Genomic DNA, 27,962 nt, shown 5'->3' on the forward strand with positions numbered 1-27,962 from the left:
GAGGTCTGGGGTTTTACTGCACTACATTGTAATGTGTATTGCGAGTCATTTAGCCTTTATTGTAGGAGCCACTTATAATGTTTATCCAACTGCACAGAACCTCAGTCAATGGATGGGTGAAGATGCAAGTCATGGGTCATGGCTCTTTAAAGCATATTCTTTCTGGTTGTAAAACTAGCCCGACCCAAGGTCGCTACACCTGGAGATATAATCAGGTTTTAAAAGTACTGGTGGGTTTGCTTGAGAACAAGAGAGTTGAGATTAATTCTATGCTAGCCAATTCAATTCAACTTTATTTCGCCATGTATACAGAGTTACTAGGAATTTGATTTGGTCTGAAAGGGGCTGTAGAATTCCGTTTGTGCGTGAGGGGCAGAAAAGTGCCTATAGGGCAAATACAAGCAATAGCACAGGACTGGAAACTTCTGGTGGATGTTGCAACTGCAAGTTCCACATTGTATTGTGACAGCTTTGAGGCCAGATGTGGAATGGTGTTCAGAGAGTGAGCGCATTGTTTATCAAGCTAACTATTCTCTTTGAAGATGTGCTTGAAGAAGCCTCCAGTATGAAAGAAAAAAATCTAAGTATGCAGACCTGGTAGCAGAGGTAAGAGAGCGCCAAGTCAAGTCAAGTCATTTATTTATATAGCACATTTAAAAACAACAGGGGTTGAGCCAAAGTGCTGAACAAAGAAAAAGTTAGCTAATAAGTCAATTACAATAAGACCATACATCTACACAAAGGTCATACATCTACACAAACTAAGTGTGATTATTTGTGGCAAGACAGCATTAGTAGCAGCGGCAAGAAAATAGATAAGATAAATAAAAAATAAATAAGAAAAATAAAACAAGACCAAAAACATCATTCTGTATTAAAAGCAAGTGAAAATATGTCTTGAGATTGGATTTGAAGGAGGTAATTGTAGGGGAGGATTTGCTATGTGGAGGGAGGGTATTTCAGAACTTTGGAGCAGCTAGAGAAAAAGCTTGGTCGCCACGGGTTTTAAGGCGTGTACGTGGGGCAGCAAGCAGGAGTTGGTCTTGTGACCTGAGTGACCTAGTAGTGTGGGGGCAGTTCAGAGATGTAAGGTGGGGCTAAACCTTTAAGGGCTTTAAAAACAAAAAGTAAAATTTTAAACTCAAACCTGAATTTGACATGAAGCCAGTGTAGCTGAGCTAAAATTGGCATTATGTGATCACTCTTTGCAAGCACACACAAGAGGTGCCAGAGGCCTTGTAGCAAAGACAGGCACAACCCTTCTGCTAGACTTTGGTTTTCAAGGAGGGTCATTGAAAGGAGCTGTAAAACAGTTAGGCTGCTGAAAAAGCAAGCCAATGGCTATGGCTGAGGTGCTCACAGACTACTTGGGGTCATGTTGTAGCCTGAATTGTTTGGGTATGTTGCTGATCATAAACGTCCACAGCAACGAAGAGGAATGACTGAAAAGTACATGTTGCTGACTGGATCATAAACGGCCACAGCAACGAAGAGGATTGGCTGAAGGGTTTGTTGGTATGTCGGTGCCCACATTAAGGGATTGCGGTTTGTCTGGTAACATTGCTAATCGGATCATAAATGGCCGCAGCAATGAAGAGGATCAAATAATTTTCCGGTATTTGTTGCTAGAGAACCCAACATGAGTGTGGATGGGGGTTGGTCTGGGATGCTAGATACCACTGTTGAGCCTTCTGGAGGTGTCGTGGGCCTAATTCAATGAAACGCCTATGAAGGAAGGTGCCTGCTTGATAACCCCCTGAAATGTTCATGAAGGCTGTTCTGTTGGTGATGTTTTGATAGTGATTTTGGTTTTGACTGTAAATAGGCTTGGTTGTTGATTGGCCACTGTGTGAAATCCTGTACCTAACACTAGGATTTAAAATCTCTCCTGTATATTTTGATATGAAATTGAATTGCATTTGGAGTTATATTTCTTCAATATATCTTCAATCACATTTTTCTTTTAAAATATAAATTGGGTTATTTATAACCTTTAATTGGTTGTTGCAACTGCAAGTTCCACATTGTATTGTGACAAGCTTTGAGACCAGATGTGGTGTGGTGTTCAGAGAGTGAGCACATTGTAGGACAGTGAAGGGTGGACAAGAAACGAAGAAATAGACAGGGAGTGGTTGTTGGAAATGGCCTCAGGTTACACTTCAAGCCTGGGTTCTGGATGCAGATGCTTCTGCTACGCTACAGCTCCCTCTGCAAGTCTGCGTAACATTTGCAAAGGGTTTTGTCTTACAGTGCATTGTGTTTTTGAGAGAGTGAGACTTGTTACATTTAGCTGTTTGCTTTGATTAAGCAGTTTAATGAAGCACTGCTTTACTGTAGCACACCATTTCTTACCGTGGTCAGCTAGGACAATGATATTGATACACTGTGTCATATTCAGCATTTTCAGGCCGTCCATCAGTTGGCCGATGATCTTGTCTACCCCTTTGATGGCTTCGATAAGCTGCAAGGGAAGGTAAACAAGGCTTCATTTAAAACCCATCAACATGGTATAAACAATTCAGGCATGACCTACTGGAGGTACAACTAAAAAACTGTGATTTTGCTCTTTTTCACATTGAAATTGGGCTGCAGTGAAGCATGGCTTATTTCAGAGGTATTTGGCAATGACTATTCACAGTTCACTCTCCTTCCAGCTATGTTTCTGAAGTATTTAGATGATGAATCAGTTGCATGTAATTTAACCATCCATTTATTTGGATGACTCTGTTGAGTCTTCTGTACCATGACACACTAGTCTTGCTTAGTCATGCTAGTTTCAAGTGCCTGAGGTACTGATGATTTTTTCCTTGATAAATGTAATGAAAATGTTGAATTGTGCAGACACAACTTAATATGTTGGTTGGTCTCCTCTATCTTCTAATATTTTTTATTCTGTATTATACAACAGTTAGACCTGGTAAAACTATTTATTAATATTTGATTAGATGAGAGATATGAGTGGCAATATCCCAGCAATCACTCCGCATTTTGCAGTGAATTGCCCAAGAAGAACATTCCATTTATTCAAAGCAAGAGAGCAGTCATTACTTAACATTTCACAGTTATTAAATGAGAAAATTGAGTTGGGTGAATGTTATGATGTGAGCTTGTAATATGTAACGTGAGCTTGTTTAGCAAGAGTAGATGCCATGACTATTGATTGGAACTATTTTCGAGGCCAGATGATGTACGAATTAAAATTAAAATAGAAACAATATAAAACAATTGAAAAACAATTTAATGTATTTAAATGTAGTTGTTGTAAGTAGAACTGAAGCAATATGACAATCATGATAACTAGAATGTGCCACCATTAAGAGATAATATGGTCAGTGAGAACCCACATCTCCATCTTTTCCTTCCTGTCGAAGTCAAGATTCTCTTTTCAAGTCTTGAAGAAAATGTCACAGGTACTGTGCTATTGCAACAGGCTCTATAAATAACACCCAACAGTTACTTTTCCCTAAACAATTAATCATGTACACAAAATCTATGTTTGTTTCACCACTTGAAAGTTGGTTATAAATATTAACTTTTCAAGTTCTAATTCAAGCAGGAGATTTCCACCACAATAAACCATTCAGTTGATGTTGGTACAAGGCCATTGGTCCATGATTGATTTGTAAGTTGTTATCTCATGGGAAAGGCAGACTGAACCTTCACCCTTTCACAAATCCCAGGGGGTGAGGTTGGGGGGGTTGACATGTAATGTGAGGCCACCGTTACTCCATGATGCACTGACAAAGTGTAGCCGCGCTTGTTACAGTTAAAGAGAGCAATAAAAAGAGGTTACAAGAATGGATATGTGATTTCTGAACTGATAAACCAGTTGAGTAACAGCACCTTCATCAATGACTAAATTTAGAGCTGTGTGTATGTGTTTTGTGAACGTAGAGCCACTGCTTGCTACACTGCAAATGTGTTTGGTCTCCACAATGGCATCGACATCTTCTTTGTCCCTCACATGTGAGCTCTCCTCCTCCAGGACAGTTTACTCAAAACTCTGGCTGATTGATTGGCTAGCTTGCTTGGGTCTGGATCTAATTTGATGCAGATACTGATGTACTGTATACACCACAGACGTATTGCCACCGAGTCTCACATTCAAGTTTGTTTGCTCAGATGTTCAACGTGTGAACCACACCCCAGCAGAAAAAAAATCACACTACCTACAATAACAGGTAACATTAAGGCTTTTGTGACCATCAACATTTTATTGGAGAGTTGGGTTCGAGAATCTTTGGCGAACATTACCCTGGGACAAAACAAAACTCTGTTCACAACGCATCTTGCCAAAAGTGAAGAAAGGTGTACTTTTTACATTTAAGTGATATAAAGATGGCATAACAAAAAATGCTTGCATTTGAAAAGAGTACTGAATATGTAGAATTAACATATCTGTGGTATGTGTACCTTCTGTCATATATAAATGTAATTAATTAAAATTAAAATAAATAAATAAAAAAAAAGTAGGTACCTTTCTTCATTAGTATCATTGAATTAGTCCTAGTGTGGGCACCTGATCTGCACGGCTATCAGATCGACACGATAATAATGGAATGATGTGTCACCACCTCATTTGTCCAAAGTCGAGAGTAGAATTCGGCTGGGTTTAGATGCGTAGCTGCTCAAGCGATGCCTGAGCCAAATAAAATAAACATTTTAGAAGAATAAAATATTAAAAATAAGCTATGAAGTTCGAAATGTTACGAGGTTAAAGTCGAGATTTTATTATATTAAGTTAGCAATATTAACCCAGCTGCCAGCAACCACTGATGGAGAAGAGAGTGGTCTATGGGAGCTACTGATAGGTAAACAGGTATGTTGAACAGAATTTTCTCAATTATTTCTTATTAAACGTTTGGTAAATGCAGTGTTACTTGCTGGATTAATGGTTTTGTTAGACTATTTGACCACAAGGCTCTTAAGTGGTGTCTGGTGTCTCAAACCCACCAGGATGCATGTCAATAATGTATTACCAGTTATTATCTTAACATTAATTTCATTATTACTATGACATGCCACAGACTATCCAGACTAATGGGAGGGAGGGTTAACCCCCGTGGAAGTATGAACCTGGCTTAGGTTAGGGTTAGGAATTGGATACAAACCCAGTTTAGGGAAGGGAAGAAACCACAGGTACTGACAAAAATCTGCTTCATTACACAATATAGGTTAATGTGCATGTCCCTAAGCAGTCTGTGAGTACCTCAGCCATAATTCCTGTCTCACTTTTTTCAGCTGCCTCAGATAGGTCCTTTAAAGCTCATTTGAGTGACCATCCTCAAAAAGGTCTTCTCAATAAAAGCCTAAACTCTTTATTTCACCTCACAATCAACATAAAAACATTTCTCTATTTGCTAGGGTTCCCTTTCATCCATGCCAATTTCATTTTGTTATTCAACGTGACTAACAAAATCACAAAATGGGAATGGACAGTAAAGATTGTGGATAGGCAGAGCATGATACGCCATTGCAATTCAGGTATATGGGAGCAGCATGGGGACAGGTCCAGTCAGCAAAAAGGGGAATAAAGGAAACGTAATGTCTCATTATTGAAGGTCAAATAAGGTGTACAGTATATCTTAGGAGTTTCATTACATGAATGATAAAATGGTTGTTTTCTTTTATTTAATATATTTCATACGCAGCTGGTCTTTCAGAGCTTCCTATGCTAGTATCTCGACCCGATCTAGTTCCGACAGACTGATTGTTATCTCCCTAAATGAATGCAAGTAGGGACGCCCTGTACTTCACTGCATCACATTTTATCCACTAGAGCAGCACCTACGTTGGCACTTCTTTCTCGCATGTAATACAATTTATAGGGCTGCATTCCACTGCATTCTGTAGGGGGAAATTACACCCTCACGATTGCCATGTGTATCTGCTTACTGTATGTTAGCTTTTGATCCACATGCATGCCACTCTGACATGTTTATGTTATTAGGGGTGCAGAAAGATTTGTAGTACACCATGCAAGGGGGAAAGCATGTCTTTAATCATCATTAAGTTGTCTGCGTACAGATGCTCTCAATGAGCAGTGATCTAGGTATTTCCGTCAGTGTGTAATTGTGATAATGACTGAATTACATGTGCCTGGCCAAGTTCCTGTGTTTAAGACCTCTGGAATGACTCGTGAAGGTTGTACCTTACCCCTCCACTGACTGGACCATATCTGTGTCCTGATTTGTCAGGCTCCTCCAGATAAAGGGTGTAGAAATCTGGCCTGGAAAAAATCATACAAGACAGTTATAGTCCCTTGGGTTACGTGCCAATGAAACATATATATTGCGGATTGAATCATTGATGAATGATGAATGATTTCAGAGATAAATGAATCAGATGAATGATTTACCTTTCATGTTCTGGTAAACGCAACCACTCCAGGACAGTAAAGACTCTTTTCTCAAAAGGCACTTCGCTGAAAAAAAGAGGTTATTTCAAGCTATTACCGGTACACACACATTGAAAGTCTGAAATATCAAAGTGTGTAGCATGGCATATAGAATACCCGTCATATGGTACATATATGTTGGGATAACTGCCATTAATTTTGACATCAGAACCAGGCCAAAAGAATGTTCCAGCTTTAAGTCCTTGATACATAGCTGTATGCCAGATCTGTGGAGGTGACAGATTGAAAAATATTCATAATTTAAAGGACAGAAAAATAATCAGTAATGAACATTGCTTAAAATATTTTCCACAATTAGTAGCCAGCTGGTACAATCTGGTAGCTGCGCAGTATGTAGTTAGCTGGATCAGTCTGGTAGCTGTGCTATACGTAAACCTCCCTCCTGACGCCTTCAAGTGGTCTTTTTCAGTCGAACGGGTCGCCTCCATGTTGTGGGGAAAGTCTGTACAAGTCGATTACCGAATGCACCGGAGTTCAGTTCAAGGAGGAAAGTTTTTGCAAACTATTCCAAAGTTTTTACAAACTATAATTAACTGATATTTGATCAAACTGCCACAAACAGAAAAGTATACTTGCATTTCTGGAACTTAACTTCAATGGACTCCTTCCTTTTGCATTGCATTCGGTAATCGACTTTACGTGGGACAGTGGGTAAGTCTTGTAAAACTTCTTTTTAATAAACTCCTGGTACACTCACTAAATTATTGATGCCTCATTTTAGGGACTCTATTCATAATACTGCAGAAGTGTGGTGCTATTTTGAGCATTATTAGTGGTTAAAAAATGGCGGTTTGGATACATTTGGCGCACTGCCCTCAGTACTTACACTGTTAGCCTTTTGGGCTGTAAAGCCGGTACTCCTTTGGTCAATGTAGGTCAATCTAGCTCTATAAAGGGGGTGTTTGTTTTATTGTCATGGTGAAAAAGACCCTGAGTTCAAATAACTCCGGAATTACACTTTAAGAGGCGAAGTACAACCCGTTGTGCTCTCTTCAGACCTGGCATAGCCAGTGCACCTATAGTGCCTGTCTGGCTCAACTAATTGGTTTATGGCACACACCTTGGGCTAAGGAGTTCTCTTTTTTTTCTCTCTCTCTCTCTCTCTCATTTTTGCTTTTGTAGACAGTTTGGTTGATTGCTCTCCAACAGGCACCTTCTGTCTTTCTTTAACTTTTACTCATCTTTCTCAACATCTTATGGATGCTTGCATTACATCCACACACTTTCATGCATTCTATTTTCTCTAGACTTTATCTTTTTGACTGCAGTTCTTTATTATTTATAATTATTTCTAAATAAATAAATTTAGTTGACCAAACCACTGTTGTCCCTCTTTTTATGTTGTGGTTCCAAGCCAGCCATAACAGACATGTTAGGATCAGATGCTAACACCCATTATTACACGGCTCTTCATAGTGCTGCAGAATGCTCCATTCACTTGAATGGGCCTTCCCAACGTTCGGCGGTCTGCTAATTCTGAATAACAGACCGTTGCTAAGTATAACAGACCGCTGTCAAGGAAAATGGGCTTTGTGCTTCTAAGTCAATTCTTTCATTTCACTATGCAAGGATTGGAACTTCATTCAAAAGTGAAAGCAGACGGTTGATCAGCTGTGTTCTAAAGAATGTTTGATTCAAGTTCAGCGTGTGTTGTTGCAAACTATTTGTTTCTCAGCAAAAGCCATGATGAAACGGTAACAAATAGGCTATAGCCTAGGCTATGTAGGCTAAAGAGTCATATCGTGGGGAGTTTATTGTGTCGTTTTGGTAAGTACTGTAGCCGTGTAATAAGCGGGATAATGTATAGAACGCCGGTCATTGTCGGGAGATAGGTCCCTTCAGGGCGGATCAAGATCCCTCCGCTGCGTGTCGGGGTCCGGTTCGCCCTGTCGCCCTGTCTCCCGACAATGACCGGCGTTCTATACATTATCCCTTACTTAGTTTTAGCCTCCTTGCTAGCCCGCCCGCTTCCCAATCCAAGGTGCTGCATGTCGTGGGTTCGAGGCCATGCAGATACAGGGCGGGACCATGTGGTCAACAACACAAAGCTTGTTACATTGGTGCTATGACCAGGATCGGAGTAAGGTTTAGGAAGGGTGAGTGTAACGGTAGCTCGCTGGTACGATCTGGTAGCTGTGCAGTCAGGAAACCTCCATCCTGACACCTTAAGGCGGGGATCACACTGACCAGTGGCAAGCGGCAGGTTTCCTATTGTTCTCTATGGTTCGGCAGCGGAACGGTGGCAGCGCTAGCATTGAACAAGCTGAGTGTTGAACTTGGTTCAACTTTCAAAACGCAACACGAGCGTATTCAATTGTCAGTTTAGGCAAACCGTTTGTGTTACTTAGAAACGAGATAGAACTTATTATGGTCTGAGCTTTGCGTTACACTTGCCGCTGGCCAGAGACGTGTTAGTAACAGATGTTAACACCCATGGGTGTGATATCTACTGTATAGCCCACCCACAGAGAAAACAGGTAGGTCTTCAAAAAGCGAGACTCCTTTGTCAAGAGAGAAGATGACCTCACCGGCTGCCCCAGGTACCATCTAGGGTTGTCTTTCTCAAGGCCAGACAAGCTGAATGACGCATTAAACACAGGGTCATACATGCTGTTGTCCACCAGACCATGGGACTCCGCATACAGACCCTAATGGAAACAAACAGGAAGAACCGAATTACTACCTATGATGGTCCATTGGGTTTTTTGCCAATCCTGGTTTGTTATTTAAAACAGAGAACAACACTCTCCTGTGAATGCTGTGGTGGTGGGCATGGTGGTGAGTGTGTAGGGGCAGTTGTGGTATTGGATGTGAGGAAAATAGGCAGCCGTGGCCTACTGGTTAGCGCTTCGGACTTGTAACCGGAGGGTTGCCGGTTCAAACCCCGACCAGTAGGCACGGATGAAGTGCCCTTGAGCAAGGCACCTAACCCCTCACTGCTCCCCGAGCACTGCTGTTGTTGCAGGCAGCCCACTGCGCCGGGATTAGTGTGTGCTTCACCTCACTGTGTGTTCACTGTGTGCTGAGTGTGTTTCACTAATTCACAGATTGGGATAAATGCAGAGACCAAATTTCCCTCACGGGATCAAAAGAGTATATATACTTATACTATACGATTTGGTGTATACATACTGTGGCAATGGTGTAGTGATTGGGGAAGGTCTTGCTGGGAAACACGGCCTGCATGTATGGTGCCGAGACGCCACACTGCTCTAAGGAAAGATAGGACACAAAGGGATGTTGTTGGAGTCAGTGGACGGTGGAATATATGTAAATTCCAGCAAATTATTCAAGTCTGCAGAATTATCATAATGAAGTTTTGAACAAAGATGTACAACTGATCACTTCCAGAAGAGCTACAACTGTAGCTCATGTGGCCCGTGTTGTGTGTGTGTGTGTGTGTGTGTGTGTGTGTGTGTGTGTTTAAACTGCACAGAACAGAGCCTTACTCATTTTATCCAGAACCGGAATAAGGGATGCCCAAGTTTGGAGATATTCAGCTCTGAGCCCATCCAAGGAAATAACAAGCAGTGGCTGCTTTTTGAAACTGGGTGTGGAGAAATCAAGGGGAGATTGAGCCAACAGCAGGGAATAATATGGAACAAGGATGACGCAGAGAAAGACCAAATGATAATGAGGAAAGGAAATGAACACAGACAGAAAAGAGAATACAAGAGAATAAGGACCGAAAAGCATCAAAAGAGAAGAAAGGCACAGAATAGAACAACATCAACAAAGTGGGCCAAAGACACAAACATCTTGTCATGGCAAGATTCATTTCTGTGGAAGTGGGCAAAACACAAAACAAAAGACAAATTAAGTGTGGAAGATGCAAAATGGGAGGGAAAGAAAGGCATTGTAAGGCAAAATGGAAGATGGAAAAATTAAATGGAAGGGATGATGGGCCTACCCTGGAGGGCAAGTGGCCGGCTGGGTCATGTCTGGACACTCATCCTCCACCCATGTTGTTTCTCCTACAGTCAAAAAACCCAAAGCCTCCACATGAAATCCCTCCTGATCCCAGTTCTCAGAAACTCAAGAGATAAACAAGTCTGGATCATACAAGTTCAGATCTGATTTGTCAGTTTGTACTTTGTGCTGGATATATAACCCCAAAACAGAAAAAGTTGGGACATTGTGTAAAATGTGAATAAAAACAGAATGTAATAATCTACAAATCTCTTAAACTCACCTTAGTTGCATATCAAATGTTGAAAATGACAAATTTGACTATTTCATGGAAAATATATGTTAATTTCGAATTTGATACCAGCAACATGTTTCAAAAAAGTTGGGACAGGGTAACAAAATGCTGGAAAAGTTGTGTAACTAGAATTGCGGTTCCGAGGAACTGCAAGAGTGGGTTTCATCAGGGGCATGGAACTCGGCCTCATCCAAGGATTCCAACGGTACCTCATTTATGAAAATCGGACATATGGGTCAAAAGTTACATGCACACACCTTCATATACACAGACAGCCCAGCCCATTGTCGGTGCCGTTTAAGTAGTATACTATAGACTATACTACTTAAACGGCACCGAAAATCTAAAAATATCCAGTGGAAACTAGATGGCAGAAGTGTGTAGGCCATTCTGCCCAGCAGCTTTTTCTACTTTGTCACCTACAGAGTTTGACAGGTACGATCTTTCAAAACGCCATGTTATTTCCCATAGACAATCGACGCCAGGAAGTTGGATGGATACGGAAGTTAGAAGGGGGGACTTATTCTGGAGAGGTCTATGTAAGAGGCCTATGCTGACTGCATCAGTGCTCAAAGTATTGTAAAAGTTTATCAATTAATTGTTAATAACTAACTAATTTCTAGTCATATTTTTGAGACTTTCTGGGATAATTATTATGACCGCCGGCAAGAAATTGGCCGGGGCGGTCATATAGGTTTAGTCAGATTTTTTTTTTTTTTTTTTTTTTTTTTTTTTTTTTTTTTCCAAATTTCCGTCAATGATTCCCGGGACACTGAAAGACCGGGGTAGACAAAACTTGGTGGGCATGTAACCCCATATGGATAGCATGGAACCATCGTTTTTTCGTTTTGATCTGTAGCCCCCACGCTGGACTGCACCCCCGAAAGGAGGGTAGGGCAGACACAGTTTTCTGTGAATATCTCGAGAACCGTAAGGTTTAGGAGGACCATTTTTTTTGTATGTTGATCTCAAGGGGCCATGTCAACGCATTCCATAACCACTCATTTCATGTATAGCGCCACCTAGTTAAACACAAAAAAGTAAAAATGAGGTGGTGTAATTGAAGGTATCTGTGACCTAACATAGTCAAAACTGCACGAAATTGAAGTGTAGGATCATTATGACACCCTCTGTATGCACGCCAAGTTTTGTGGAATTCCGTTCATGGGGGGCCACACAATAAATTAATTTATGTTACTATACACCAACTGGCCTGTAGGTGGCCGGAGACAGTTTTCTGTGAATATCTCGAGAACCGTAGGGCCTAGGAGGTCCACCTTTTTTTGTATGTTGGTCTTAAGGGGCATGTCAACCCATCCCATTACCACTTATTTCATGTATAGCGCCACCTAGTTAAAAATTAAAAAAAGCATAAAATTAGGTGTTTTCATCTCAATATCTCTGGCTGACAAGGTCAAAACTGCACAAAATTAAAAGTGTAGGATCATTATGACACCCTCTGAATGCATGCCAAGTTTTGTGTACTTTCGTTCATGGGGGCCTTACAATAAAATAATTTATGTGTACATTTAGTGACGCATACACCAACAAGGATTCCCTGGACACTGAAAGACCGGGGTACACAAAACTTGGTGAGCATGTACCCCATATGGATAGCATGGAACCGTCATTTTTTCGTTTTCATCTGCAGCCCCCGCTGGACTGGACCCCCGAAAGGAGGGTAGGGCAGACACAGTTCTCTGTGAATCTTTTATGGTATGTTGGTCTCAAGGGCCCACATAAACCTGGCTCATAATCACTCATTTGTGATTTGCCCCGGTAAAAATGAAAATCAGTAGGATTAAAAGAAAGCCAAAATAAATATTCATCATCATCATCATGGCTGCATTTTCAGTATTGGCGAAAGTAGTCGCTTTGTCCACTAGATGGCGCATCGTTGCAGTGAGACGTAATTTTGTTGGAAGTTAAAGGGGTTGAAAAAAAAATGGGCCTTCATACAAGGACTGTAATTTACCGCAGCGAACATCTAATAAGGATAGGGGCGATGTTCACATGAAGTGTAATTCCCATTTCTTCTTGAAGCCTAAATAAATCTGAGGATGTTTATCGGACATGCTTGGTTTTACTGCAGGTAATGCGTTAATCTTGTAATATCAATAAGGACCTAGGTAATGTTACCGTTAAGCGTTGGTTGAGTGATGGAGGCATTTGATTTATTGCATTTGTAGAAAACTATAAATGCGGTTATACCAAGCAAATGTATAGCAGCACTGTTTGTATCTTTCGACTGTCATTTATTGCACGTGCTACAAAATCATTCTGTGCAATGGAAGATTTACCAACGTTACAATCGGTCTGATGCAGTTTTGCCTATACATGCATTGAGACTGAGGCGCCTGTTTATTTTGTTTTTAAGTGCGTGCAGGGTGTGAGGGGAATCGATGTGCTTTGATTACAGCTTGGTAGTTGTAGTCTGTGAAATTAAAAAGCACGTGTGTGTGAAGTATCCAAACAATGACACCTTCATTTCATTATGGCTGTTTTAGCAAAACACCTTAAGCTACTGTGTAGTAGGTCCCATTTAGAAGTGGCTACTTCATTTTAGCTTTTTCATTGACTCATGGAGCTGCGTGAATGTTATTACAACTTTTCGCCACGATATGACAGTTTAAGTCCGCTTTGATACTGTAAGGCGTAAGCCATTGGTTTCAAAGGAGATTTTATTTGTGTCGCCAGCATAGCCTATTGACAATTTATGTTGTCAATAGGCCTACCTTATAATCCTACCTGTAGCTTAGGAAGCTAACAACTTTCTATTAGGATCTAGTTTGTTAGTTACCGCTTTGTCATAACTCCCTGATGCATTTTTGCATTTAGAATAGCCAGAGCGTGTATATCTCAATCGAAAAATTAAACAATATCGGGTGCCTATGGACTAGGCTGGGTGAACCCAGCCTGATCTGCCCGCCATTTATTTTTTTGATTTCTTAAAAGATTGAGCTTGGTCTGATGAAAGCCAGACTAGCCATGGACCTCAGTTAAACAATGCAAGGGAACATGAATCAGCCTATATTTGCACTAACAATAACGGACAAAAGCTCTTCAACGTTGGCCCGTTAAAATGTGTATGAACAGTCTAGCTTACGCATTTCATCAAGGCCCATTTGGACATGTCAGTTATTTGCACCACTGGTTAGATGTAAACAGCACTTCGTTTCAGACTAGGCTACTGTTACTTAATTTGTGCATTAACAATAACGTTTCAGACTACTGTTACTTAATTTGTGCATTGACAATAAAGTATTACATGAACTAAAGATGACTAAAATCTTATGTAGAAGAAGAAACATTCACAAAAATCCATCCATCCAAAAATGACCTTTGTTTTTGATAGCTGTTGAAAACGGCATGGAACTGACAGAGATGTTTTGTTTTATAAATACATAAAAAATAAATAAATAAATAACATTATGCTGATACCTTTTGCTTTTCCCAAATACAATGTAGCCTACAGGTGTAAGTGACCTTTCATCAATCCAGTTGCAATGGATGAACTGTGATGAACTGCCCTACTTGTGATTGTTTAGAGATTTTAAAGGTTTTATAACAATTCTACATCTTCTTTGGCTATTCTACAATCTATTCACCTTTTCAGCACCAGTAGGGTACTTTCTGTGCAGCCGCACACACACACTCAGGCATGCCAAACAAGCATACACAAAAGTTTCAAGAGTGGGGATGGAGTAAAATATGGAGACAAATTGAAGTGTGATTTATTTTCGCGGAACGGATGTACAGGACTGAGCGGCGGTCATATTTTGTACCGCTATGCGGTACATCTAGTTTCTATTTTGTATTCACTCGTTCAAATGTTCATAGGCCTACAAAGAGGTCACAAGTTCAGGTGAGTGAAAGTTAGAATGGTGGTCATTTCAGACCACTTCAGCGCTTCATAAAATTCTCATAGTTTGAGAACTTTACATTTTCAGAGTTCAGAGTTCACACATTTTTAATAAAATATATTTGTTTTGGGAATGCAAAAGCCTTTTTATTAGTATTTTTTCATTTGAGTTACGTTTTACACTGATATGGCATGATGGCAATATAAACACAGCTAACAATGGTATTAAATGGCAATAGCCTTTAGATTAAATGGAATGGAATATTCAACTAAGGTAGACTGCTGTTGTTCACAACACTAAGCTATTTATGGTTACTGATATACTCCGAGTCTCTGGCCCTCTCTTAGAGCCAGGCATAGTAAGCTGGCCCTCGGAAGAAAAAGTTTGGGGACCACTGGCCTACAGCATGGGCATCTTGCACATTTGGCAAAGCACAATTCTGAATCATGTATACAGGTTTTGAGCAACATACTGCCATCCAGGCAATGTCTTTTCCAGGGACGACCTTGCATATTTCAGGAAAACAATGGCAAAATTAATTCTGCACATATTTAAATAGTATTTCTCTATAAAGGAAGAGTCCAGGTGCTAAGATGGCCTGTCTGCAGTCCAGATTTGTCAAATTAGGTGCATAATGGAATGAAAAACATGACTAGGGATACACCTTACTGTTTAGCAACTGAAATCCTATATCGAGGAGTAATGGGACAACTTTCATTTTCAATGAAATTAATCAAATTAGGTGCATAATGAGAATTCATTGTTTTCCCTCCCGCCCACACACACATCTTCACTGTCATCACTCACATACATCATACATACAGTACTCTGCTTGCAATAGTAAGTCCCTTCACCATACTTGCAGTACACTGCCCCCCCCCCTTTCCCCTACATACACAGCACATTATTTCATCAGGAAGCTTCTCCAACACACATCCCCAACATACTTACAGCACACTGCCCCCAATACACAGCACATTGTCTCATGAGGAAGCTTCTCCAACACACATATTGCACACTGCCCTCTCCCCACATACACAGCACACTATCCCATCTCCCCGGTCATCCCCCCAACACACACACCAAGACCCCTGGCAGTTGGGTTAACCCCTTGACTCGTGGATCTGCCCAAGGTTTCTTCCTTGGTAAGGGAGTTTTTCCTTGCCCCTGTTGCTCTTGGGTGCTTCTTGTTGGTGCCCCCCCCACCTTTCTTATGCAGCCCTTGCCACTTAATCTACAGTACTAAACCCCTCTTCTACTGCACTTTTTACCCCCCATAAATGCACAAATAGGCTGACACCAGACATAATTTCACTGCATTTCTTGCTTCCAGTAACCAATCGATGACCGTCATCCACGGTCTACACCTTGAATGATGCCATTCTTCTACCTTTTCTCGAGACCATTATATCAACAATGTCATGTGACTGACCTGGAGGCTGTCCCGCAGTCATATAATGCATTCAAGGACATGCCTCTTCCTCTTGCCTGGAACGCCTCAGCTCGTTCCGAGCGACAAGAGATGGTGACGGTCATCGGTCGGTCTCATAGATCCATAGTTATGGACATAACTTACGATCTATTTCGACCTCCCTCAGACCGTCACCACGGTCTACACGAGGACAGAAGACTACTCATCACCAGTCAGGTCGGCCACCAACATAACAGTGGAGCCGATAGTGGCAGATGTCACATTGACTCGTTAAAGTCTGGCAGGGATCCATGGAGTACTCCAGGATGCCGCTGCACATGCCACCAAGAGCAACCCCTTTCAATGGTACCCATGAGACGGCTATATTCCGTGTGGAATGAGCCGCCAGGCTTTAAGGGATTAGGAAACACTGCCCAGAGAAGGCCTGAATAATTGTCTCCACCAACTGGTGGGTCAAACGGTGTGTAGACACTGGGTGAACCAGCAACTTACCCCCATAGCACCGAAAGCTGTGTGTGTGCGCCTGTCAACGCAGCCACGTGTGATCAACACAAGCTCCCAATGCCTTGACTGGGCATAGAGCATTAAGAGCCCCTTCAGCTTGGCAAGCTGGCTCAGGGCAAAATAGCTCCAGTTCAATGACATGGTTAACTGACTGAGGGTTCATCCCCTAAGGGAAGAATAATGGTTTCCACCTCAAGCATGTAGTACTCATGGAGGGTGCACATAGCTCACTTGCCATCTTGGCAGAGCATGTGGCCAAACATGCAGTTTTATGCAACACAAACTTGATGCCCCAGGGGTCCACCTGGGGTTGCACTCAAAGGCCTCACCACCCAGGGGAGGTTGCAGGATTGAGCTCTCAAAAATCTGCCTGGATGCAGGTAGTCAGCTTTTTCAGGAACTGCGACCCCATAGGGTCTTCTCCAACAGACAAACCTTCTACAGTGCCATGGGACTCATGGGCTCAGTTACAGCCAGTTTTAACCCTGAGAAGGGCTGAGGATAGCGGGACCAGATGACAGCTTGACTGGAATTCGAGATTCCGAGCTTCTGGCACTGCTTTGAGTGAGGCCAGGCATGGAAATGTCCACAGCCGAGGTTTCTGAGTAACTTAGCAGCCACGCTGAGCCCTTAAGCCCGCTTTGTGGTCGATATGGTACATAGCAGCAGAGCTGTCTGTCCGCACAAAGACATGCTTGCCCTGTATACAAGAGAAGAGAGCCCTCAGGGTGAAATGCACAGCCCCCAGCTCCAGAAGACTGATGTGCCCCATGTTCCATGGGGGCTCGCAGAGACCGCTCACGGTTCTGCCCTCCCAAACTGCTCCCCAGCCTTTCTGGGAGGTATCTATTGACACAAATGTACTAGACTGCCCAAGTTCTTGTACAAACATCCTGCTGCCCAGTCATGGGGGCAGACATCCCATGTGGAATCCTAACATGCCTGTTTTTCCCATGAACACCGGTTTGAGGCAGTCAGCCAGTGCTGCAGAGATCTGGCTCTGAAGAGACTGTGTGGGAACACCATCACTGCTGCAGAGATCATCCCCTGGATTCTCTAAAAGCCAATCGAATCTAATGTTTGCTGAGGCAAATGTCATGTAGGACTGCCAGAACTCTTGCTATCCTTTAAGGGGTAAGAGTGGCCCTCATTGTGAGTGGGTTCAGGTGGAGCCCTAAAAGACTGCCTTCTGAATTGGTTGAAGGTTTCTTTCCTTCAGTTGAGTTTTAGCTGAGGGACTGAACATGGTACAGCACAGTGTCTGTGTACTACATGACCTGTACCCAAAAAGTGTATTGCAAGTTGGTGAACCACTTCCTTAGTATTTTGACGGGTAAGATTTGATGTACGCGTTGAAGCGCCGGAGGACTAAGAAGGGGCTGAGCCCGCCCCTCCCGTTTTGGAAACAAGGAAATATGCTGAGTAAAAAGCAGCCTGCTGTTCGCTTAGACTTTACTGTGACAATGGCGCCCCTCTGAAATGGCGTTGCTATTTCCTCTGCCAAAGCATTTGCCTGGACTGAGGCCCCTTACTGTTATAGGGACCCTAAAACAAGATGGAGGCCGAAATTGGAAACTCCAATGGGTGGGGGAGTGGCAACGTAGTGGCCAAAGAGCTGGGCCAGCCAGCAGCAGCCCCCAGCCCGACAAGCCTCCTAGTTAATTATGAGGACATGGCCATTCCAATATCACGGGTGAGTTAGGAATGGGTAGACAGCAGCATCCAACAAGTTCTTGGTGTCTGGACCACTAGCGCTACCAGACTTTCTGATAGCTCCTAACAAAACAGCCAAAGCAGTCTCAGCACAGGCTTCACTATACACATTGTCACTAGCAGACCCAGAGCTCTGAAGCTGGAAGGAACCAAAGTTAAGCAAAAACCCAGCTACATCCGGCCTCTCTTCTCAATAGGAGAGCCAGTGTACAGAGGAAGATGGACTCTGTATCAGCCATATGTGGTTCCTGGAAAGGTGGCAGGTGGACAGGGAAAGTTCCTGCTGCCTAACCTGCCATGGATGGAGCTGGCCCTTGGGAGTGAGCGTCCCCTGGCCACTCAGTCAATCAGGCCCCAAATAGAGGCCGGAATCTTTAACTGCATGTCCTCTTCCCCTACTAATTGCCTAGAGGGGGGAATTAAGCTACGGCCCTCTATGGCTCTTTTCCTCCTATACCTATAGGAGTGCACACAATGCTGTCTGCGTGAGTGACGATCATGGATACTGTCCTGCTCTCCATCACAGGTGGGAGGAGGAACAGTCAATGCATGGGGATGTTCAACCAGGCCAGACCGCATTCCATGGGCATTCTTCTGTGAGATGCACTTTGCCCAAACATGGTTAACACTTCCTGTCTGTCCATGATTGTGCCGCAAATGGGGCAAGTATTTGGTGCCATAGTATTGTCAGACGGTAACAGAACCCTTTTACCACTGCACCATTGCTGTGAATGGTTCCAAACATAACCTAATCCCATGTTAAAATTAACCATTTTAAAAGATTGTAAACTCAAAGTTAAATAAACTCACCACTCATGTATGTGTACATACACGGGAGAAATACAGCCTCCACTCACAAGAACGTATGAGGGGAACATAGCAACCAATTTAACAGCTGTGTAAAGGGGGTATAGACCCTGACGGAAAAATATGAACAGTTACAATTACAATTACATCACACACACCTCCACTCTTGTATGTGAACATACAAAGGGGCAATAGACATCCACTCTTGCACACGGATGTGCGAGGGGAATATAGCAATAATCTCACCAGTTGCGCACAACAGTTAATGAGATAGTAATTTAACCGAACAAAAGGGCTTTGCACCTCCGGTGCTTGGGCCCTAACGCTGGAAAACTAAGTAAAGTGAATCTTTACTGGAGAACAAACTTCTTTTACTGCATGTGAACACACCATTTAGGATGGGAGAACAGAAAGACTCTCAGTACGCGGACGTACTGCTAGACAGGAGAACAAAGACTTCCCACTACATGTGAACACTTGGCCTGCACGCCATTTATGCTGAGAAAACAGAAACACTCACCACTCACCATACACCAACACACTGCCTAGGCAGACAAACATCCCCACTGCGTCTAAACGCCCTGTTTAGGCTAGTAAACAGAGAGACTTACTATGCGAGAACACACAGCTCTAGCTACTCCTGCTGCATTTGAAAAGACTGTTTAGACCGCAGGACCAAAAAGGCTTATCGTGCGCGAACGCACTGCTTAAATAGGGAAATGTTAAGGTTAGCCGACTAGAATGAAAGACAAGCCGCAACCAACCGTGCGCGAACACGCCGTATAGGCCAGTAAACTGAGAGACTTACTGTGCGCGAACACACTGCTCAGACAGTGATACATACTGCCCAGTAAACAAAAAAGACTTACTGTGCGCGAACACACTGCTTTCTATACTCCTGCTGTATTTGAGCCGACGGTTCAGGCCGCCGGACCAAAAAGGCTTACCGTGCGCGAACGCACTGCTTAAACTGGGAAATGTTAAGGTTAGAAGACTAGAACCGAAGACAAGCTGCAACCCAACGCGCACGAACACGTCATATAGACCAGTAAACTGAGAGACTTACTGTGCGCCAACACACTGCTTCCTTTTTATTAATGCTGTATGTCATGGATACCGAGTTATTTTAGGCTGCAGGACCGAAAAGGGTTACTGTGCGCGAACACACTGCTTAAGCAGGGGGACAGCTCTCCTCCTACTGCCTGTGAACACCACCGTTTAGGCTGGATGAGCAGAAAGACTCACTGTGCACAAGTTTTTTTTTTTTTTTTAATTTAAGGCCATTTCAGCAACTAAGGCTATTTAATGGCCAGAGCATTGTGTGTTATAGAAGCTTAAATATTTTTAAAACTATGCTAGTCAGAAATTCTTAAACCTTCAAAGGTGGGACAATGCACCGCTCAGATTGGATAACAAACTTTTCTCCCACTGCATCCTTACTATGCGCGAACACATTACTCAGACCAGTGGCGGAACAAGTCAGAGCCGGGCCGGGGGCGGGTCACATGACCGGGCCCTTTATTAAACTCATCATAACATAATTTTACAACATAGGCTACACATGCCCGCAACAGTGGGTCCTACAAGCGTCAGCGCCACGGAGAGCAACTATGTAATTTTGAAGTCCATCGAACCAAGAGAACAACAAAAACATTAGGCTACATGACCCCTAATAATAAAACAACAATAATACGCAGCACTATTTGAAGGGCATACGACGAGCCTTGCGCTCCGCGAATTCGTCCACGATGCTCTGTGTAAGCCTATGTCCATTTTCTTTGCTCTCTCATTCTCTATGGACAACATGGCAAGTCCACTCAGTCTCTCCTGTCCCACTGTGCTCCTCAAGTGGTTTTTAATGGTCTTTAACTTGGAGAATGACCGCTCAGAGGTTGCAACGGTGACGGGAAGAGTCAAAAATAAAATTAGGGCGGTGCAAATCTCACTGAATGCATAAGTTACTGCTGGGTGGTTGGATTGGCGGAGCGAGGGGGTGGCTTCGGGGGCTCAAGCCCCGAATCTCTTTTTAAAAGCCCCGAATCTTTTTTTGTATGTGTTTTCAATTTCCAACGATTTCTAATTTAACTTCCCCTCGGTTTCTCTAAATGTTACAAAATGTATCCTAGGCCTACTATTACTGAGCAAATATCCCTTACTTTCAAAGCCCAATATTGACAGATAATCTGATTTCCCACACAAATCTGATTTCCCTGAGTTCAGAGCGGCGCAGTCAGTTTAAACAGCAAGCCGGTAAGAAAAACTATTGTCAAGACATTAGGGAATTAGGCTACTGTACCCCGGAATACAAAAATAAACTTCAGAAAGACAGAAAGTTTGTTGTACTGTATTCTGTAGTCTGTATTCTGTAGTCTCAATGACCGAATCAGTATACCTGTTGTCGAGTCCGTTCAATTCATTTATTGTAGGCTATAGTCTAGGAAAATATGAAACGGAGATGTAACGTACCGGCGGGATTTTGAACTTGCATGTTTCATGCATTTTAGGGCAAAAAATACCATGGGATTAATGTGTTCTCCATTTGAGGAACGTAATCAATTGCGGACGTGCACAGACTCAGACACAGAGCGCATAGGCCTAGGTTAGGCTACTTTCACTTTCTAGAGCGCATTCATCAGGCTACGTAAAAGATGCTTCATACCAAAACAACGATCAAACATTATCAAATGTATCATGACGTGTTGTCACAAAGACTTACTCCAATTAGAAAATCGAAACCAAAATCATGTAAGTGTAAGTGTTCTCTCATTGACGCCTGTAGGAGACAATATCGTTGATCCAATTTTGTAAATTTGCACGTCGTAAAGTTCAATATGAGAGTTAAAATAAAGCCAGTCATACAGCAGAACATTTTATTCAATATTTTACACCTACTAAATCATCAAAGTAAATTTTAAAACTTTTCAGCAACCGTGAGTCATAACTCGTCCTGACTGGGGCAACCTATAAGCCTAATACGTCCCACTCTGATGAAAATGATTGAAAAGAAACCGCTTGCATGATCTTAGTTCCTCCGCCTTGTGCCGGGAGAGGCCCGCCCCACCTTACCCGAGGTGGGGGAGGGCGCCGACCGGGCCCCTCCTGGTCTCGGGCGGGCGCGGCCGCACCTCCCGCACCCCCTCAAGCTCCGCCCCTGACTCAGACAGAAAAACAAGCTGTATACCCACTGCGCACAAATGCGCTGTTTAGGCCAGCAAACCGAAAGACTCACTGTGCACGAATGCACTGCTTAGACAAAACAACTTTTCTCATATTGCATTGCATGTGAATACGCCGTTTAGGCTGGAGGAACAGAAAGACTAACTGTGCGCGAACACACTGCTTGGACAGGAGAACATCTGTTCCCATATACTGTTGATTTAGGTCGGAAGACCAGAAGTGCATGCGCGACCATTGATTGTGCGCGAATGCACCGCTTGGAGAACAAGCCTTTTCTCCTAACCTACTGCATGTGAACACACGGTAAGCTAGTAAATTAAAAGACTCACTGTGCGCGAACACACTGCTTTAGCTATACAACTCCAAAAGCCCTTACGTTTCGTAATGAATGCACACCTGTGTGTAAATCCTTAACAGGGCGAAAGTTAGTCTTGACCACCCTGCCAATTATCAGCCTTTGTTTTCTAAACAAAGCATCATTCACGCGGCTTGTAAGATCAAAAAGCGCGGAGAGAAACACAACAGGTGTCAACAATTAAACCGGCTACACTAGCTTGCATTCAACAAGCCGCCGGTAACGTTCTACCGTGAAGGCGAAAGTAAACGCCTCACTAGAACGAATGTCAAAGGGAAAACCAGTTTGAATCCTCAGGGACCAAAGGCACCTGCACGATAACGCGGCGGATTACTGGCTTCTAATGAAATCATACTCACCGGTCTCAGAATTGAGGCGAGAAAGGCAAAGAGGAAGAGGCATGTCCCTGAATGCATTATATTACTGCGGGACAGTGTTGTGTGTAACGAGTTACAAAGTAACAAGTTACAGTAACGTAACTACTTTTTTGAGTAAAAAGTAGTGTAACGCTACACTACTGAAAATTTGGTAACGTAACGTGAGTTCCTTTTTCATATCGGGCGCGCGTTACTTTTTTCCCAGGGACAGATTTGACAGCGACGCTGCTTTCTCAGTTGCGCGTTTTAATAGGCACAAGCTCCACACAGCAGCCTACGTGACAGAGGCTGGTAGCATGAAGTGCAATCATAGCTCCACACGGTACGTGACAGAGGCTGGTGGCAATGAAGAGCAATCATAGCAAGCGAGACGCAGCCAACGCTAACTTCTGAGGGATGGAGGTAGCCTAGTACTTCGAACTAGCCTAGCCTAGCCTAGAAATCTAGACGTACCCTAGCGGCAGAAAAATATGGGTCTGGCTCGTCAGGCTAAGCCTAGCCTACACTGTCCCCTGATTTTGTCTACTGCCGTTAACTGCCAGCCTATTGATACGAGCACAAGCTTTTCATCAAATTTCGGAGGAGCGCCTGTTTAATGAAAGAGTATAAGGCTATAAAAAAAGCCCTCATATATTTTGTGTTCGCCTATATGCCCAAGATGTAGCGAGGCTATGTTATTTGATATTGTTTCATAGGGCTTTAGTGGTGGTGTTGAAGCCTACAGTATAAGCCCAATGTTTTCTTGTCAAGTGCTCTGTTTGTGGCATTTTTTATAATAAAGAGCACAAAATAAATACCTGTTATGTCCTCCATAGTAGAACTTTATGTAGGCCTACACATTTAGGAACAGATAATGGTCTCGAGAAAAGGTAGAAGCAGGGCCGTAGTCACCATAGACATTGAGGGGGACGTGTCCCCCCCAATATTCAAATATGACCAAAATGTCCCCCCCAATGTTCGGACATAGAAAAATAAAGAAAGAATAAAGCGCTATACTAGGCCTACAGGAAATCAACACATTATCTGAAATGTAATCAAACGTAAATAACGCACAAATTAGTGACCTATGGTTCCAGAGTAGCCTACACCCCTGAGTGGTTTGTCCTGGTGATTTTCGTTTTTTTCCGTTAGTGGCGGCGCTATCAAAAGCTTCCATTTACTGCACCCTACTGCGGTGAGGTAGGGCTGTCAACAATATCGCAAAAGCTACCGGAACAATTTTCACAAAACTTCTTGGAAAGGTGTAGCACAGGCTAAGGAAATCCCATTGGAGCCGATCAGACTGAAAGGGAACATTTTCCATATTGTAGCCTATTCTCGCAATGATAGCGAAAGGAAACGTTTCATTTTAAATGATGAATTTGTGCAAGCCTATGTCATTTCTTTCACGTCTTTAATGCATTCATATGCTAGTAGTAATGCCAGAAATTACCGTGTATAGCCCTCTTAGAAATGATTGTTGCATCTTGCATATTATTTAGATGCACACTCAATCGCGCATCCATGCAGGCAAAACGTGATCAAATGTGGCGACGTTTACAATACGTGATAGCCTAGTTAATGTGAATTGCGGACAATAACCAAAGAAAGGAATTTGCTTCTGTTTGGGGGTCCCTCAGACCCCACCACAGATTTGGTCCCCCCCAATGTTGACATCATGACTACAGCCTTGGGTAGAAGGATGGCATCATTCAAGGTGTAGACCGTGGTGACGGTCTGAGGGAGGTCGAAATAGATTCTAGATTCATTACATATAGAGTGGAATATTTACATCTTTCAATATTCAATATTTCAGTATTTCAAAATATTAAAATAAAAAGGTTATAATACAGATATGTTTCCTGAACCTTTAAAGGAGAAATCTGGTGATTTTTCACATAGATCTCTGTTTCTCGAGGTCTCAGAGTACTGTCCGTATGAAAAAATGAAAACAATCGGTTTTGCTTAGCTTGAGTTGCTGCAGCCAGCAGCTAAAGCACCCAGGCAGCTACAGCGCTACATTCTGGGGGCATCTTTGTGACCCCCATGTTCACTTTTTTAAATAAATTCTAGAGAAAAAATAACTTCCATGATATTCTATTTTTTTAGATGCACCTGTATATTAAGACATCAACATTTAGAGATGCCAATTAACATTTTGTTTTAATAACAGCGATTAGTAAAATAAGATTAGTACATATCCTTTAGGAAGAAGAAGAAACTCTTTGAGTGTGTTGATTGTCTGGTTCATTTAGGGTGCATACATTTTGATAAACAGTATGTCAAGTGGATATTTGGGGTTATACCCTCATATTTATGTCCTTACCATGGCAGACACTTTGGAAGTTGGTGCAGCAATCTCCTGCACTCATGCAATCAACAGAGCAGTGGCAATTACTCCCTTCCAGCCTCTTTTCACCACACCGTTGGTTAGTGCATTCCCACTGCTCCACTATACAAATAGAAAAAGATGTAGGAGTGTGTGTGTGTTTGTGTTTGTGTGTATGTTTTTGTGAGTGTGTGTGTGTGTGTGTGTGTGTGTGGCAGGGGGTTAGCATCAAGTCAACCATGACAGTCACCATTGTGTTATCCTTATATTGTTAGAGTTCCTCTTTGAGACATGTTCAATAGATATGCTCAACAGCCTTATCTGATTTCAGATAAAAGCAAAGAATGAATCCTGCGTCAGAGGTCAATTATTGTATTGTTTTATAACAGCAGCACGTTCATGGAAGAAGATTATCGCTGAGATTAGACCACATGTCATAGTCCCCAATAGGAGGTAAAAAACTATTAGATTTAAGCTTTTGCCATCATCAGGAGGACATGAATGAGAACTCACTTGGCTGAAGACAGATGTCTTGGAAATCATAACAACAGCTGTTAGCAGTGTGGCATTGTTGGTCACAACGACAACCAGGTGTCTCCTCATCAAAGGGCTCATAGCAGCGGCCCATACAGGAAGTGTGTATAACTGCAGGGACCAAAGAAGAGACATTCTGAGGCTACCTTTATACGGTGACGATGAAAAGAGAAGACGCAGAAGTGGCGTCTCGTCTTCATTTTTTTATTCGCGTTTAGACGAGCATTCTCAGGGGAAATCTTTGTTTATATGAAGACGCAAGAGTATGTGATATTCGATTGGATATGGGTGGTTGACATGACATGGCCTTTTTTTGGTCCAATGTGTCAAAGATAGATAAATTATAAAAAAATATATCAAAAACTATGGTGATATTGTTCAGAAAATGCTTTTTTATATGAACATACAGAGCATTCATGGGATTAATCTTCCATTTTTTCACAATTTTCAGCCAAACCAGAAAAAGCTCATATGTCGTGACTGTCCCAGTCACATTTCACAAATTTTGATTTTGAATAAAAACAAGAAAATTAATTCATTTTCAGTTTATTCAATAATATATTGATAACCCAGATGCCTACTTGTGAGTCTGCTTGACTAAAAGTTCAGGCATAATATTGTGAAGCCACCCTTAACTAAAACATTTTGTCCCAGAAATGGATATCAACTGGTGTGACGCCATATTACTTTTTTTAAACGGGCAATTGTTTGGAGACCTTTGGCCTATAAAAATCAAGTATAATCAAGTGGTTTGTTGATTTGTTGTGATTACTGGTCAGAGTGTGTCAAGAGAGGAATTTTTTACATGCCCAGCAGTAAAAGATTTTAATGAGTCATTGAGAAATGTGGGATTCCAATCTGTTCTCAAGTTTGCTGAATTAGCTCCAGCTCTCTGACAACAACCAGGGTGAATGTGCCTTCACCATATGAGTGGAATGAGTCTCTTGCAATGCGTCAAATTGAAAATGAAAAAAAAATAAAAAATACTTTCCACTGACTGATTTGTTTCCTTGATGTATGACATGGGTAAATGTGATTCCCAGTCTTGTTACAAAGGCTTACCCTTTTTCTTACAGTCCTCCAACTGAAGTCCCAATCCCAGTCCAAGTCCCAAGATGATGGTTACTATGGAAACTGCTAAAACACCTATCTGAACACATGCACACACAAACATCAACTGACACTGACCCAAGTTGAATATTGAATCATATGACTCTCAAAAAATCTGAGTGACTGCCTGTGATTAACAACAGTATAACAGTGCTGAAACTGAACTGAACGAGTACCACTTGAAACTTGAAAATGAAAAGTTCATTCAAACTATTACAGACAGCATCAACCCACCCACCCACATTAAATTAGACACATTAAATTAGAACCATAGCAGAACATTAAATAAGAACAATAATAATAATAATATAATATATTATTAATAATATAATAATATTTACAGCCTAAAAATCTGTTGTCTAATCTATTAACTGAAGGCACACATATAAGTCAAAAATTTGGGGTCACTTAGAAATTTCCATTCCACTCCATTCCATTATAGACAGAATACCAGTTGCATTGTTTTTTTAATCATAGCAGCAGTTTCCAGAGTACATTATGTGCTTCATAATTACATTGAAATTTCGGATTGGAAGTGACCCCAAACTTTTGACCGGTAGTGTATGTAGTAGTTTACTTCAGTACTTACAATGATTTTCTTCTGGGAAACCTGCTTTAGTTCCATGCTTGGGATGAGGAAGACCCTGCTCTGAGTGAGACTTAAGAAATGCTGAACTCTGGCACGGGAATATCCAAGACGAGCCGCATTGCTTATCAAGGTAACTTATTACCTATCCTCTACACACACACACACACACATACACATGCGCACAGATGTCATTCTCATTAAATGATGTTGTTACGATCAAAGCACACCCATGCCTGATTAAGAAACATACTGGGACGCTTTATTGCACCATCCGCCCGACATTTGATAACCAAACCACTCCCAATTTGGACTGGACAACCCACTAAATTTAATTAAGCTATTCGCTAGTGACCACGTTTTAGATCGCTAAAATAGGGCCCATTGTGTCAAAGAACCTGCACAGATATGTTTTGTCTGTACATAGGCTAAAAGGCTACCAAATCCCAAACAATGAATACAAAGATTGTTTTTTTTAACGAATTTCAACAGCACAAGTGGAGTTACCTTTTTTCAAAACACTCTGTGAAGAAACGAGAACTGCCATAAAACATGCTGGGTGGATATAGGCCCT

General features: G+C 42.2%; 1 protein-coding gene across 1 annotated transcript in view; it reads right to left on the minus strand.

The window, feature by feature from the left end:
* Positions 1 to 27,563, minus strand: part of LOC125285321 (venom phosphodiesterase 1) — a 44,208-nt gene extending 16,645 nt beyond the window's left edge. The window contains exons 1-12 of the mRNA XM_048229722.1: positions 27,392 to 27,563; positions 26,755 to 26,842; positions 25,672 to 25,803; positions 25,156 to 25,281; positions 10,329 to 10,392; positions 9,868 to 9,965; positions 9,551 to 9,630; positions 8,947 to 9,066; positions 6,515 to 6,624; positions 6,359 to 6,424; positions 6,157 to 6,229; positions 2,353 to 2,461 (exon numbers count right to left, since the gene is read on the minus strand). Of these exons, the coding sequence (XP_048085679.1) occupies positions 2,353 to 2,461; positions 6,157 to 6,229; positions 6,359 to 6,424; positions 6,515 to 6,624; positions 8,947 to 9,066; positions 9,551 to 9,630; positions 9,868 to 9,965; positions 10,329 to 10,392; positions 25,156 to 25,281; positions 25,672 to 25,803; positions 26,755 to 26,842; positions 27,392 to 27,427 (1,102 nt within the window). The 5' untranslated portion in view covers positions 27,428 to 27,563. The remainder of the gene's footprint in view (positions 1 to 2,352; positions 2,462 to 6,156; positions 6,230 to 6,358; positions 6,425 to 6,514; positions 6,625 to 8,946; positions 9,067 to 9,550; positions 9,631 to 9,867; positions 9,966 to 10,328; positions 10,393 to 25,155; positions 25,282 to 25,671; positions 25,804 to 26,754; positions 26,843 to 27,391) is intronic.
* Between the last annotated feature and the right edge of the window lie 399 nt (positions 27,564 to 27,962).

Source organism: Alosa alosa, chromosome 20 (assembly GCF_017589495.1).
Source record: "Alosa alosa isolate M-15738 ecotype Scorff River chromosome 20, AALO_Geno_1.1, whole genome shotgun sequence".
NCBI lineage: Eukaryota > Metazoa > Chordata > Actinopteri > Clupeiformes > Clupeidae > Alosa > Alosa alosa.